Genomic DNA, 15,611 nt, shown 5'->3' on the forward strand with positions numbered 1-15,611 from the left:
AATGCCAACTTCTTGAAGTTTTCTGTAGCCGGTTTCCCTCTGCCATTTCCCACCTTCTCCACAAAAGACTGACATCACAATTCTGCTCCAAGACCACCAGCAACCATTTGTGCTTTTTCCCAGTCTGTATTTTTTAGTCCTAATCTTACATGATCTCTCAGACACGTGTGAACCTTTGAATACTCTCTGATACGTAGGCTTTCTACCTTTAATTGAAGATCATCACTCTCTTTTGGTTGCCCTCCTATGTCTATGACCACATCTCCGTGTCTTTCGACGTTTGGTTTTTCTTAACAGTCCTTTACGTGTTCCTTAGGATTCTGTCTGCCACCTTACCTTTTTCCTCTCTCCATTATCTCATCTATATCCGCAGCTTGAATCATCGTATGCTGATAGCTATGAATCTTTATATATCTTCCTTTAGCTCATTCCCGAGCTCCAGACATCCATTTATAAACACATCCTGAACGTTTCACATGGATGTGCCACAGATACCATAAATACAACATGTTTAAAAATGAAGCCACATTCTTACCCTAAGAGGTCCTTCCCCTCCTATTTTTCCCAGCTCAAGGAATGGCTGATTAGCCGTCTTGTTGCCCACATCAGAAACTTGGAAACTAGTTTTGATTACTTTCTCTTCCTCTTCACTTGAATGTCTCTTAAATCTATTCATAATCTTACCTCATGCCATTAATCTACTCAATCCCTTTATATTTCCACTGTAACATCTCCTAACCAGTCCCCCATCCTCACTGCAATCCATTCCATGTACTACTTAAACACTTCTTCCTGGCATGATGGGGTGGACTCTTTAAGACCTAGTCCCTGCTTATCTCTCCCAACCTATTTCTGCAAAAGTCCCTGTACCGCAAACTCTACTCTAGTTATGTGAAATATGTTTCAATCAAACAACTTTTTCTCTATTCTTGGAACATTCTCCACTGGAATCAAGCATCTCTACTTGCCTAATGACTACCTGTCTTTCCAAAATTGGCTCTGCAATCATTTTTCTTGCTAAAATTTATAGACTCCCTAGCACCATAGTTAGGGAGTACCCTATGTTATTCAATAACACTGTTTTTATCTCTGTCACAGAACTTATCACATGGTATTCCAACTATCACTAATCTCCTTCACTAATATGTAATGTATCTAACAACCTGAGCTTGTACCATGTCATGTCCATCTGGATCGCCAATGTCCAATACAACATGTGGCATAAATTACATCCTTAATGAAGATCTGTGATGAATGAAGGAAGGAAGGAAGGAGAGTTTATAAAATACCATTCTAAATAAATAGGTGAGCCCAGAGGGAGGGAAAAAAACCGTTATGCTTTCAGTTGTTTGGTAAATTGTCACCATCAGATGCTTTTATTCTGTAATTTTGCTCTAGCATTTTGTCCATGGTTTATTTTCATGCAATTTTCCCTACAGAGTCCCAACTCAATAAATATTTTGGACATGGAGAGAAGCAATTCTTTTACAATGCCGTCTATTCCTAATGTGGACTTATTTCCCCTTAGAAGCAGAATTTCATATATTACTATCTCATCGAACACCAATTTTCCAACATATGTCTAAAAGTATAAGGATACAGTACCTTCCTAAGCTTCTCTTTAAATAGCATTGTTATTTGAAGTCAAATACCATATGACTATATTGAACTTAATCTGATGTCTACCAGCCAAATTCCATTACAGCCTTGATGGGAACAGGGATAAGTAACTTGGCTTCCTCTTCCTCATTCACCTCCATTTGTTTAACTTGCTCTTAAGAAAATATTATAAGACCTCACAAATTGGCTTTATTATAGAAAGAATATACATGTAGGAAATAACAGGGAGATAGAAAGCCAATCTCCAAACCTAAACCAGCAAAAGAAATTCACTGATTTAAGGCAAAAACCTTCAAAAATCCAAAAGTCATCTTCCTTTTCCTTTATTCATCTTCACATTTTTTCCAGTAGTTATCATAATTCTGGATGCCCACAGAAAACAGGGCACTGAAATACTCTTCTATTTCTCCCAGTATCCCCCTCTTACAGTCACCTTCCAAACTTTACTGCTCCCCCCCCACAAAAAAGTGGCCACTAACATAGGGCTTATGGAGCTCTATCATTGCAGCCCCAAATACAGCACGTTATAATGTGAAACCAAGCAAACAAGGAATTAAATAAAATGTTAGTGATGCTTTGGCTCCACCACGATTATGTACTCACCTTAAAAATTTGTGTAATTTGTATAATTACTTAATTAACACTCTTCCTTCCCTATCTGACATAGGCTAATCATAATACAGACAGAAGTTGACGGATGCAGGACTGGGAATTTTACACTCATTCTCTCAAATCTGCACAGCCCTGTAAGTTAGGTATTACATGGATGGTAAGACTGACTCAAATAATGTTGCCCAGATTGTACAGGTAGTTAGTGATAAGGATAAGGTCAACCCTAATGTCCCACAGATTTACTTCTACATTAACTCTTTCCGGTTTTTTTTTTTTTTTTTTTTTTTTTTATCTTTGGCTGCGCTGGGTCTCCGCCACTGCGCGACAGCGCCCCCGACCGCGGAGAACCCCCCTGCCGTGGAGCACGGGCTCCAGGCGCACCGGCCCCAGCAGCTGTGGCACGCAGGCTCTGCAGCCGTGGCTGGCGGGCTCCAGAGCACAGGCCCAGCAGCCACGCCGCATGGGCCAAGCCGCTCTGCGGCATGCGGGACCCTCCCGGACCAGGGCCCGAACCCGCATCCCCCGCACTGGCAGGCGGACCCCATCTGCATTAACTCTAATGACGTAACATCTACCCAGGTCCAGGTCCTTCCCCTAGCTACATCTATTCACTACAATGGACATTTGCCCATTTGCTCGAGCCATCTTCATGAACATTTACGGTGGGAAGAAATTATAGTTACATGTCTTCAATCCATTCCCACAAACATTTGTTAAAAAGATAATGGATACATAAGAGCATCCCCTACATGAATGACCCAGTTGTAAATAAAAAAGGAAATCACACACATTTAACAGAGATTAGTGTGACTACCAACAAAATGTTTCCAGAAATGCTAAGCGAGGACAATATGCTTTGTTTAGCAATATAACACAAACAACTATGTTACTTCTGATACGATCATGGTAACACTCTAGAGAACTTTGCTTTATCTGTCATGCTCTCTCTATCATTTCCAAACAGCATTTCTCCCCTGGCACACTGAGTGAATGAAAATTACTCACAGCAGCCGGATTCGTCTTCATTAAGGTGACAGTCAGGCACTCCATCACATAGCAGGAGGGATGGGATACACTCGTTGGTAGAGCACTGGAACTTCATTTGACCACAGAGCTGAGGAGGGGGGCTGAGAGAACAATCCATTTCATCAGATCCATCTATGCAGTCTTCCTGTCCATTACATTTCCCCGAGAGGGGCACACACTGGAGTGTGTAGACACAGGAAAACTGATCAGCTTCACACGGTGACGGCTGTACTGAGACAGGACCTAAAAAGAGAGCCAGTCATTTTCACATTAGGGGAGTTGTCTCTCTGTCTAGTGTTGAAACATTATAGGATACTCTCATTCTCGCATAAACATGAAACATTTAGCTAATTTAAGTAAATCGATTTTCTATTAGGAGTAATATGAACTCTAACAAAACAGGCCAACATGATTAGAGAATACACCTTATCTTAACCTCAGAAACATTTATATAAAGGGCATCATTACTGTGAAAAAATGACACTTTCAAATTAAAGAAGAAATTTTGATTCATGCTCTTAAATTTGACCATCAGATTTTCCTTCAGGAGTAAAGATACCTTTATACAGTAAGTTAGGCACTTTGAAAAGTTGCAATCACAATTTTAAAATTTAATTGGCATTATGTCATTATATCAGTATACAGTTTAATAACTGTTTCTTAGTGGCCTCAGCTAGGGGAATTTGACTCCTGAGAACTTGGGGAGGACTGAGTCACAGAACTGAGGTCTGCTATGGTTTTGTCACACTGCTCTTTGCCCTTGAGTCATGATCACATTTCAAAGGTCTAAAGAGTGCAGATATGTGTAGCCATATCTAAAGTGCAGATGCAATCATAGTTTAAGCTAAGATATTACATTAGTGAGAATCTTCAAGATAATGTAATTCACACCTAACCAACCCATTTTATAGATGAGGATACTGAGGCTCATAAATTTTTAGCATCCAAAGACGTGATGTAAATTTAATGAGCTTTTATCATGTGAAACTGTTCCATAGCAATGGTTTAAGTCAACACTTAAAGCATGAGCAAAGAGTGTTGACTTGCTGCTGTTTCTAGAGGTCAGGGGATATCTGTGAACATAGAGGATTGCACTAATTTGCTGGAACGTTATTAGTGGAACAGTTCTTATACTTCGTATCGTCTCTGGGACAGATGTTGACGGGCTCATCAGTATTTTAAGGGAAAAGAAAATCGAAAGTAGTGGGGACCAGTTCAGGAACACCTTATTTTGTGTTCCTGATTATGTCACCACTCAGTAGTGGTGACATATCTAGAATATATTTAAATTCAAACTCTGTGATGAAAGTCATGTATATAAGACAATCTTTGTTCATGGAAATAAGCATATTTAAGTGGGAGAGGGATAAATGTATGACTTTGAGACTTTTGTGTCATGTTCTTATTTAACTACCTAAGTCATAGCAGTGCATACAATTGCAGTGCTCCAATGGTAACGTTCTGAATTCAAACTTAGAAAGTAAATTGGATTTCAATTTTTATAAATTTATATGTATAACATATATATATCTTTTGATATTTAACTATTTAACCATGGTCAAATAAATAGTTTCTCTTCATTCTTTTTATTAATCTCACATTGAAGACAGGACAGACATCCTTACTTTCATTTCTTTCTCAAATATTTTATGGACTAAACTTTCATCTTTATACACTCACCTCAAGGTTGAACCTCAACTGTAGGTTGAAAAGGCTGAATAAACGTTTTGCATGTGACGAAAATCTGGAACCAACCTTAGTAATACACCTATTACTTAGCTAAGCTAAGGTACCAACCTTTTGTTGGGAATAACAACAAAAGGGAATAATTTTCTCTATTTCAAGACAAGTTTCTCACCTTATTCAAAAGGAGTTGCATGTGTGTGTTCCTTTATATTTTTGCTTACAGCAGATATGCAAAGTAAAGTTCTCTCTTTTATTTGGAGGCAGCAATTCTGTTAAATTCTAGAATCATTTATATCAAAAGATACTCAAACTCACTTGTTCTAGGTCCTTCTTTACAAGAAAACTGGTGGGCTTTATTGTCTGTAGTGGATTCTGTCTTGAATTGTCCAGAGTTTTCTATCAAGGCCCTCATGCCCCCAGCTGCTGGGAGGTTACCAGATGACAGCTCACAGCTGAGTCTACCTCTAGGATTTTCCCTCTAAAGTCACACAGCCTCCCAGGATCGGCTCCCTTCATTGGCGAATTGGGGATAAGATGGTCCAGCCCCTATGCATCAGTTTGGGACCAGTGCAGCTCCCAAGCTCCCCATGGCATCAGCGTGAGACCCCCTATGGCACCTGTATCAGAGTTCAACCCTCCCTCTGCCCAGCCCTGCTTCCTTCACTTCACAGGGGTTGTTCCTGGGAGAATTTCCAATAAACCTTTTGCATAGGAATCAGGGCCTCAGAGTTCACTTCCCTGGGAACCTAAGATACTATCCCACCATCAAAATGCATCTTGTTTTAAATTAAACGCCCTCCCCACACTGTCGAATCACTTCTCAAATTTTCCGTGGAAATACTTTTGTTGCAAGAGGAACTTGAACTTGCACCCCTAAAGGGAGTCTAGGTAGACCCTTAGCCAGAAGTAGTTCTCCATAAGCTCAACATTTCTTTTAAGTCTCTTGTTTTATCTGATGAAAATTCTACATTCTACGACATAGGACATTCAAGCTTTTTCACTATAAAAGACTTCCTCCAGGAATTCAAATAAAATGAATACTCTTGGAAGATGTACTATGTATATCTTCTGAACTGAATGCCTTCTACTGCATACCCTCTTTGAGAAGTTAAGAAGGTTTCCCTAAAATTTTAATATTAACGTGTTTATTCTTGGGTATCAGCCATGGAGTTACCTAATTAAGACAGTTAATGTCTTTCTCATATAATTCTATGAAAAATGAACGATATTAATTGTTCTCTTTTATAACCTGAAAAACATTAGCACCACCTTAAATGCATATTACTAAGTGAAAACAGTCAATCTTAAAAGCCTACATATTGTCTGACTCCAGCTATATGATATTCTGGAAAAGGCAAACAGTGGATATTGTAAAATGGTCGTTGGTTACCCAGAGATGGTAGAAAGGAAGGGAGGAACAAGGGGGGACTTTTAGAGCTGTAAAACTCTTCTTTATGGCTCTGTAATGGTGGATGCATGCCATGGCACAGACTGAATGTTTACATCCCCCCCAAATTTCGTATGTTGAGACATAATTCCCAATGTGATGACATTTGGAGGTGGGGTTTTGGGAGCTGATTAGGTCATGAGAGTGGAGCCCTCAGGAATGCAATTAGTGCTCTTATTAAAACTGGCCCTTGCCCTTTCCACTTTGTGAGGACCCAGCAAGAAGGCACTGTTGAGGAAATAGTTTTGCACCAGACACCAAATCTGCCAGCATATTCGTCTTGGACTTCTTAGCCTCCAAAACTATGAGAAAGAAATATTTGTAGGCATCCAAGTCTATGATATTCCGTTACAGCATTCTGAACAGATTAAGACATGCCATTACACATTTGTCAAAACTAACAGAAATTATAATACCAAGAGTGAAAGCTAATGTAAACTATGGGCTTTGGGTGACAGGGATGTGTCAATGTTGATTAGTCAGCTGTAACAAACATAACATTATGGTGCTGGAAGGTTGATTATGGGGGAGGCAGGTGTACCCACACTCTGTAATTTACACCTAATTTTGCTGTGAACTGAAAACTGTTTTAAAAAATAAAATGTGTGTGTGTATGAATCTCAACACCAATATCCCTCAGAATCTACATTCTAGCCCAAGCTCTTCAGTAGTGATGGAAAGGGTGGAGGAGAGACACAGGGCAGTGGATGTTGGGTTACCTGCAACATGAAGCTGTGATGGAGCTCGCTCTCTCCCCCAACACACAGAGGCTCCAGACACGAAAGAAAATCAAGAATATATTTTCCGTGCTAGGGAAAATCAAGAGCTGAAGAAGCAGAACATATTAAGAGGCCCCCAAAGAGTTATCATTGTTACTCAGCATCAATATTTGCCACAATGATAGTGAATTCCTTCCTAACTATGAATAGCGATACCACTGCAAATGTCTGAAATTGCATAAAGGAAGAATTTTCTGCCTTCATATAACCTCAAATATCTAAAACATACATGAATGTGGAAACATATACAAAAATATGAAATGTTAGAGCAGTTGCTGGTCATTTCTTTCTTGTCATGAGGCCTGGAACCCAGAGAGACCCCAGAGGATAAGAGATACATTCCTCTTTTATCATCTCCAGATGGTCCTACACTATATTTCCTGGTCTGACATATCTGTGCTGGTATGGCCTCTTTTATATGCAATGTTGGGCCAGGTTATGTACTTGACCTAATTTAACGCTATTGTTCACTGACAGCTCTATTCCATATTAACTGAACTTTATTTAATAGTCAAAGAATTCCCCAAATGTTAAACACTTAACTTCTACTTTAGGGCCAATATTATTAAATAATTCCCCTTTTAATTCCTGCTTCACATTGCTTCCAAAATACATTTCCTAAAGGAAGAATCCTGTTCAAAACTGGTTCTCCAATGCCTCACAGGGTGGTCCGCTGTCCTTACCAGATTAAGGTCCACTGCTCTGTGGTTATTCAATGACCTAACTCCTGACTCAGCCTCACCTATATTCTCCCAATAAAGCCTAAAATTGCAGAGGAAATCATGACTATTTCAATTATGACTGTATTGTACTCTTTGCCGCCTGGGATGGGGCAGGAAGGAGAACGCCGTTGTCATTCCTGTGAGTGGGAAGGTTTTCACTTACAGATATCATGAGTGGGTGTTTTGGCACCTAAGATTACATCTTTGTCTCAGTGTAGAAGGCTTGAGATGGAGAGTGGAAAGCTGTCTCTTCATCACACACCACAAATATACACAATTGAAGGAAATCTAAGAGTCTGAGGCAATCATCTGTGAGGGAATATTGCCGAATTTCAAGTACACTTTGGGGACACCTGTTTTACATGTCTCAGGCAGGTGAAAGGAGAGAGAGGCAGGTACTGAGATGGAGATATCGAGGTGGGCAGTAGAGAAGACCACTCAGGAGTTAGACGTGGTGGTCTCTCAGAGATCTCCCAGCTGTACTGTCTCAACTGCCTCGATGAAAGAGAAACTAGAGAAAGTGGCTGTGATACCCCATAACTTCCAGTTAACAGGGCATTGGCACTAAACACAAATACATACAACTATGTTTAACTTCATATTAACTTCTGAGGAATATGAATAAGTAGCTTTACCTAAAGTTTGGAGTGTTCTACATGATTGAATTAGTTTTACTTTTAAAACCACATAATTTTAAGACTAATTTCTGCCTTTCTAATAAAATAATTTAAAATGTACAGCTGTATAGCTGAAACTAACACAACTATACCCCAATAAAAATTGAAAAAAAAGGAAAATACACTTGAAGTCAAAAAGAACTACTAGAAATAGTAGTTCATTCATTGCTTAATAATAAACAAAAATTGATTTATTGAGAAGATAAAAAAATGCTCACTTTAATGTGTGTTGGGTTATCTTGCCCCATATGAAACCCTACATGAGGCATACCCAACTAACATTACCTTAATTACATTGCAATCAGAAAGAGCAGAAAGGGCAAAATGCAAGATCTGGATGTTTCAGCACTTGAACTGACCTCCTAATTGATCAATCATCTGCTCCATCGGGCAGAGAAGACCAACCATGGGCCTGTCATTCCTTTAGACCCCTTTTTATCAAAAACTGGTTATTTCTCTAAACTCATGCTTTCTATTTTGACCAAGTTTATATTAGTGAAAATGATAACTCATACATATAAACCTATTTATTTACTCTTTGTTAAGCCAACAAACTTGTTCTTTGTTTTCTATTTTCCCATTTCCAACTATTTCCACAAAGAGTGACTGGTCTTCTCTAGGTAAAATGTTCTCATATGCCAATAAGATGCTCTCAGAAAAACTGGTCATTCTGTTGAAGTCACTTGTTTTCAATGAAAAAAAAAAAAAAAAACTTTTCTTAAAACAGATTTTTTTAGTGAAGCAGTGTCACTTTCTTATTTTATTTCTTAGGCAACAAACAAACAAGCTTGTTTTCATAAAGTCTGAATGTTTTCCAGATAACAACATATGTGTTCCAGGGAATCAGGAAACCCATAATAGAAGTAAACATTAATAGCCCAAGAGAACAAAACAGGCCCAGATTGACCTTGGCTATTGAAAAACTCCCAGAATCCCTCAGACACACTTGGTCTGGTAAAACACTGGCCCGCTGAATATTTCCAAATAAAAAGAAAAGAGTCAGCAAAGGTTATGATAATTTTCAAAAATGACTATATGGTAGACAAATGACTAACTCACCATACCATATTTTATTTTAAATATACATATATATTTATATACTATGGATACATAAATATATATGATTCTGTGGTAAACGTCCTTGTTCATATAAAAGCATTCACCTTTAAGACAGTGTTGGGACAGTGAACTGTGGTTTATCTTCACATTCAATATGAGGAACTTGTCAAACCCAGGCTAATGGAGTATGGTTCCTACTGGGACTGATTTTTCCATGGTTGTCATTTAGATTTCTTCCCCCTAATTCAATAAAATTCCTTCCAGCCTGAAGATCAGCAGGAAACCCAATAAGAACCACCTCACAGTATAACAGACAAGCTCCACCAGATGTAGTTAAGAGGGAATCCTGATCTTACTCCCATAAGCCTGCTTGGTATTAGCTTTTAATGCCATTTTCCAGTTTTTGTGTTTTTTCCTTCTAATCTAGTGTCCCTTCCAGGAATAAAGGGGAATTATCCCATCATTTGACAAACTGGGAGGACTTCATGGACTCTGACTGCAATAATAGATTTAAAACCTAATAATATTCTATAAGCCGATAAGTGAATCAGGATTGACTGATAATCAATTTCATTCAGCTTTTTGTACATTCATCACTATTTGTTTAAAAATTAGGCCCATGAATCACTAACTGAATCAAATTATGAAAATGACCCATGCGTTAAAACCGTGTTCTAAATCATTTATCTACAGTGCTATATCTCTTCCGATATAAAATGGATACCTACTCTATATCATACACATTTCAAATTTATATTTTTATCAATCAACCTAAAGTTAAAGATACTCATACTCACTAAAATTTTCTTTAAAAGACAAGATAATGACAATGGAGATTTTTCAATGGAGAGGAACTGAAAATGACAGAAAACAAGCTACACATATCACAAAATACCATGTAAGATATATCACAGGAGAGCTGCAAACTTAAGGCCTTAACAATCTGGAACAGAGTTTGCTTTCCTGCTGGGGATATTAAGGATAAATTCATGAAGAAGGTGGCTTTTGCTCTGCCCTTGAAAGTGAAAAAGGATTTACACAAGAGGAGATAAAGGGCAGGGCATCTCCAGCCTGAGAGCAGTAAGATTAAAGTCAATGAGATGAGAGGACAGAATATGGGACATGACTAGAGAAAGGCAAGAGGTCTTACTTTAAGGGATCATTTCATAACCAGAATCAGAGAGATAAGACAGGAGCTGCGACAAAGGATAAGAAACATATTCAGTAGGCAATTGACAGCCTCTAAGCATTTTTCTTCTTTACAACTTGTATGAATTTATGTATTTTGATTAGTCTCAGTTTTATTTCATCTCTCACCATTGGAGTATAGATAGAAAATTTATTGTTTCTCGTCAGCTTTGTAAATTGGTCCAGATGGTTGCAGAATATTCAAGCTCGATTATGATTTTTTAAAAAAGAAGAGGAATGGTCGTCAGCCAGAGGTGGTTGATGTGGAAATTAGAAATGGAAGTGTAACTTACAAGACTCTGAAGTGTAGACATATGATTTGGGCTTGGTCAACAGTATGCTTCCAACCAGCTCCTTTAATTTTAAGGGAGTGACAAAGGGACGATTAGAGATTACTCATAATGGTGGCAGGAAAGTAGATAGCCCAGCTCTGAAGGAAGTATTCACAGGCAGTGGACTTAGGTAGTTTCAACCTCTGGTTTACTCAGTCTTACTCACCTCCCACTTATTTTTCTGTCTTAGATTCTTAGTTTTACATTTAATTTTTGGAGCAATCAATATTCTTTCAATAAGCTTATTTTCTGCCTTTAAGTGAGTCCGAGTAAGGTTCTGTTGCTTGCAATAAAAAATTCTTTTTGTTATCGTGATGAATAAGAAAAATGCAAGGTCTACTTTTCTGGAACTTACACTATAGTAGGGACTAGAAGATTAAGCCGGTAGTTACGTGTGTGTGTAAATTAGATAGGTCTGTTATGCAGCCATAACAGGGATTCCGATGAGTAATAAGAAGGCCTTGAAGTAGAGTTTGAGCTGTAAAATGGAACTGGGGGGGAAAAAAGAAGGCAGAATCTCTGGTTTCAAAGTGGATATTGAGAAAAGGATAAAGGCACTAAAAACTTGATGACATCTCTTTATGGTTCATAACCAAGAGGTTTTTGAGGCTTTTCTAAAAAATATAAACTCATACAAATGGTACAAATATCCTTATTATGAGATAAGTTTTCATTAGCAAACTCTTCATCCATTATGAGAAGTAAATATGCTCATTCTTTGCCCTGGACCACAGCCATAGTTTTCACTCCTCTGTCTAGCTGGGAGGAAAGGAGCATCATTACCCCTGAGGCTCCTTCCTCTGACGCGTGTGTACGGCAGCCTGTTGTACTGCTTCACCAAAGCTGACTGTGTGCTTTTCTTCTCAAATACACCTTCAGTGAGGTCATACTGGCAACCTGAAATTAACCATGCTGGGGTATTTCACCAAGGAAATAGGGAAATGCTACACATCAGGGATTTTTTCCCCCTTGAGAGCTAGTCTACCAACACACCACTGAATATTTCTTATGAATATTCATTGATGGCTCAATAAGTTACTTCCATATACTTGATGCTGCCTTCAAGTCAAATGAAATCATCTTAGAACTATAGTTTTAGAGCTGAGAGAGTTTCAAATGCACTTTATAATATTTTAGGCTTCCACGTATGCATCATTATCCCAATATGTCCTTAGTTTGTAAATTCCTGGAGAGCTGGCGATAATATTATAGGCACATATGTCCTTCCAATCTAAATCCAGGGCAGCACACAGTAGATTCTCAACTTTGACTAAATGAAGGGCAGACTTACTCAAGTTCATAAATACAGCAAGTAGCAAGAAGTCTTCTGTGTCTTCCTGCAATGACATTTCTGCCATAACCCTAGATCCCTTTGAACTCCCTCCTCATTCTCTCTGGACTCTCTTCTTTTGTATGTCATTCTCTATGCCTTCCTTCTGCCTTCCTAATCCTCTTTTACAAACTTTTATGATCATAAAACGATAGACCTGAAAGGGACTTAAGAGATTGTCTATATCATTTCCCTGATGACAAAACATGGTCTAAGGAGTTTAAATTAGTTTCTTAAAATTATACAAGTATTTAGTGATACAGTCACGATTTAGACTCATGTCTCTAAATTTTTAGTATAGTTGTCATCTTTCTATCACTCAATATAGCCACACAGAATCTATTGGATTCTCTCTGTGTCTCTCTTCGTCTCTGTCTCTGTCTCTCTTACCTCCCAAACAAGGGTTTGAAAATAAGACTGGAGGCAGAGTTCATCGGTGGTAGTGAAAGGAGGTACCATATGTCGATAAATTCAGTTGATGACTTTTACTTATTCATCTACTCATTTGACATATTTCTTTATTCATAGGACATGTTTATTGAGTAGCTCCTGTACAACAGGACTCTGCTAGGCATGCAGAATACATCACTGAAGATGATATAAATGATGAAGATGATGAAAACAGACAAATGTCTCCATCTTTAAATAATTTGCATTCAAGAGAATAGACCTGTCCTGGAAATGCTCCAGAGTAATACTTATGAATTTCATTATTTGTCTGGCACCTTGCTAGTTACTCTCATTTTATACTTACCAAGTCAATTTAAAAAAGGATGCCCTAGGATAATATTTCTTTTCTTTGCATTCACTTCCTGAAGATCATTTTCTTTCAATTTAACAAAAAAATCTAGTTGGAAAGTTTGTTCATAAAGTGAATCCCTAAAACTGGAGTTTTCTTAGATTTAAAATCCACAGCAGCATCCCTTGTTATTTACTGTGTATTTACATAATGGAGCATCGGACTCAGTACATTTCATTTAGGAATGTTAATTAGCAGAAGACAAGATGTTGCAGAATTATTCTTAGGTTTTTTTTGCCTGAAATAGTTAATGCTTCACGAAACAGAAGTAAAGTCATGGATGTAGAAAACAAACTTATGGCTACCAGGGGATAAGTGGGGGGAGGGATAAATTGGGAGATTGGGATTGACATATACACACTACTATATACAAAATAGATTACTAATAAGAACCTGCTGTATAGCACAGGGAACTCTACTCAATACTCTATAATGGTCTGTGTGGGAAGAGAATCTAAAAAAAAAAAAAAGAGTGGATATATGTATATGTATAACTGATTCACTTTGCTGTACACCTGAAGCTAACACAACACTGTTAATCAACTACACTCCAATAAAAATTTTTTAAAAAATTAGTTACTGCAACTCTTTTCAGGAAAGGCACATTTCCTAAATCTTGATGATAATCATTTCATGGATAAGAAAAATGGGGTCAAGTGGGTAGTAAGTGTTTTAATGACAATTTGAACCCAGTTCTTGGTTATAAAGTAGACATCAGTGTTCCCAGTTGTGCTCGTTTCCTAGGGATGCCATAACAAAGTACCAAAAACTGGATGGCTTAAAATGATAGACATTTATTCTCTCACAGTGCCATAGGCCAGAAGTCTGAAATTCAAGGTGCTCACAGAGACACACTATCTCTGAAGGCTCTAGGGGAGAACCCAGTCCATTCCTTTCTCTTAGCTTCTGGTTTTCCTGGCCATCCTTGTCATGCCTTTACTCAGAGATGCATCACTTCAATCTCTGCCTCCTTCATCACATGATATTCTTCCTGTGTGTCTGTTGCTGTGTCCCTTCTCCTCTCCTTAGAATGACACCAGTCATATTATATTAAGGGCCAACCCTACTCCAGTATGACCTCCTCTTAACTCGCATCTTAATTACATCTGCAAAGACCTTACTTCCAAATAAGCTCACATTTTGAGGACCTGGGAAGGCCACGGATTTGGAGGAGGACACTATTCAACCCAGAACACCAAAACAATCTGCTTCCTACCTATCATTCCCCTTCCAGCTGTGTCTACCGGTATTTGCCCCCTTATTAGACTCCTGCAAAAAATTCTGTAGATATGCACCATATCTTCAAGTATGCTACATTTTCTCACTCACTGTTGCTTCAAATACTGTACAATGTCTTGTATAGTTTTAAAGGCAGGAATGTCCTACCAGCCCTGTAAAATGTTTCTTCACCAGGGAGAAAAATGTGTTCCTTCTTGTTTCAAATTATAGAACAAAAATAGAAAACACCTTCCACCCTGGAAACTCACATGGTTAAAAAAAACAGACTCTGTGAAAATAAATGCATTTCTCTGCCCACTCAGAATTGCTGGAGGTGCTTTGTTGCATAAAGGATGTCTCCATTCAGAAAATGTTTCCCTGGGAAACCTGAAGTAATTAAAGGAAGGATAGAGAAGTAATAACATAGAAACTAAAGATCTGTGGGGTAGGGAAGGGGTCGCCATTGTAGGGCAATCTTCTAAATGGAAAGAAAACTACAGGTAACTTATGGTGACAAATGCTGCAGTTCTACATCCCTTCATATTATGGGAGAGTGCATCTTATTGAGGGTGTGTGGGGAGAATGGTCAAAACAACCAAAAAACCTAATATGAGGTTGAAATGAAGTTGAGAGTTTTTAATCTTAGGATGCTGTTTTTAATCTTAGGATGTTAATCTGGACATCAGAAAATGTAATATGCTAAATGTAAAAATCTGGATGTCTTATTATAGATTTGGAGAATATTATCTAAGTTAATTTAGCTTGCTTAGTTCACTTGAATCGAGACTGAGCTAATTAAGGAAAGATGGAAGCAGCAAGTATTCAATAGTTTTGATGGTAGAGAATTTTTCACATTCTCTGAGAGCTGAATGAAGAAGGACACACATGGATGAATATTGGAAACATTTATCTAATCTTTCTCTTGCTTTGTTCAACAAATATTCATTGTAGAAGGCCGTGTACCACCTGAATTTTAACATTTTTTTACAACTATATTCCATTGGAAAACTGTGTCCATCCTGGGCATTTTCATTCAATAAAAATAGAATATTTGGAGAGAACTTCATTGAAATTTGATCAGTTTTAAATTTTATGTGATAATAATGCTTCCTTTAT

At 38.0% G+C, this 15,611-nt stretch overlaps 1 protein-coding gene across 1 annotated transcript in view; it reads right to left on the reverse strand.

The window, feature by feature from the left end:
• The window catches only part of MALRD1 (MAM and LDL receptor class A domain containing 1), a 584,500-nt gene that overhangs the window by 103,372 nt on the left and 465,517 nt on the right, over positions 1–15,611 (reverse strand). The window contains exon 35 of the mRNA XM_060293508.1: positions 3,238–3,501. Coding sequence (XP_060149491.1) covers positions 3,238–3,501 — 264 coding nt within the window. The remainder of the gene's footprint in view (positions 1–3,237; positions 3,502–15,611) is intronic.

Source organism: Globicephala melas, chromosome 2 (assembly GCF_963455315.2).
Source record: "Globicephala melas chromosome 2, mGloMel1.2, whole genome shotgun sequence".
Classification (NCBI taxonomy): Eukaryota; Metazoa; Chordata; class Mammalia; order Artiodactyla; family Delphinidae; genus Globicephala; species Globicephala melas.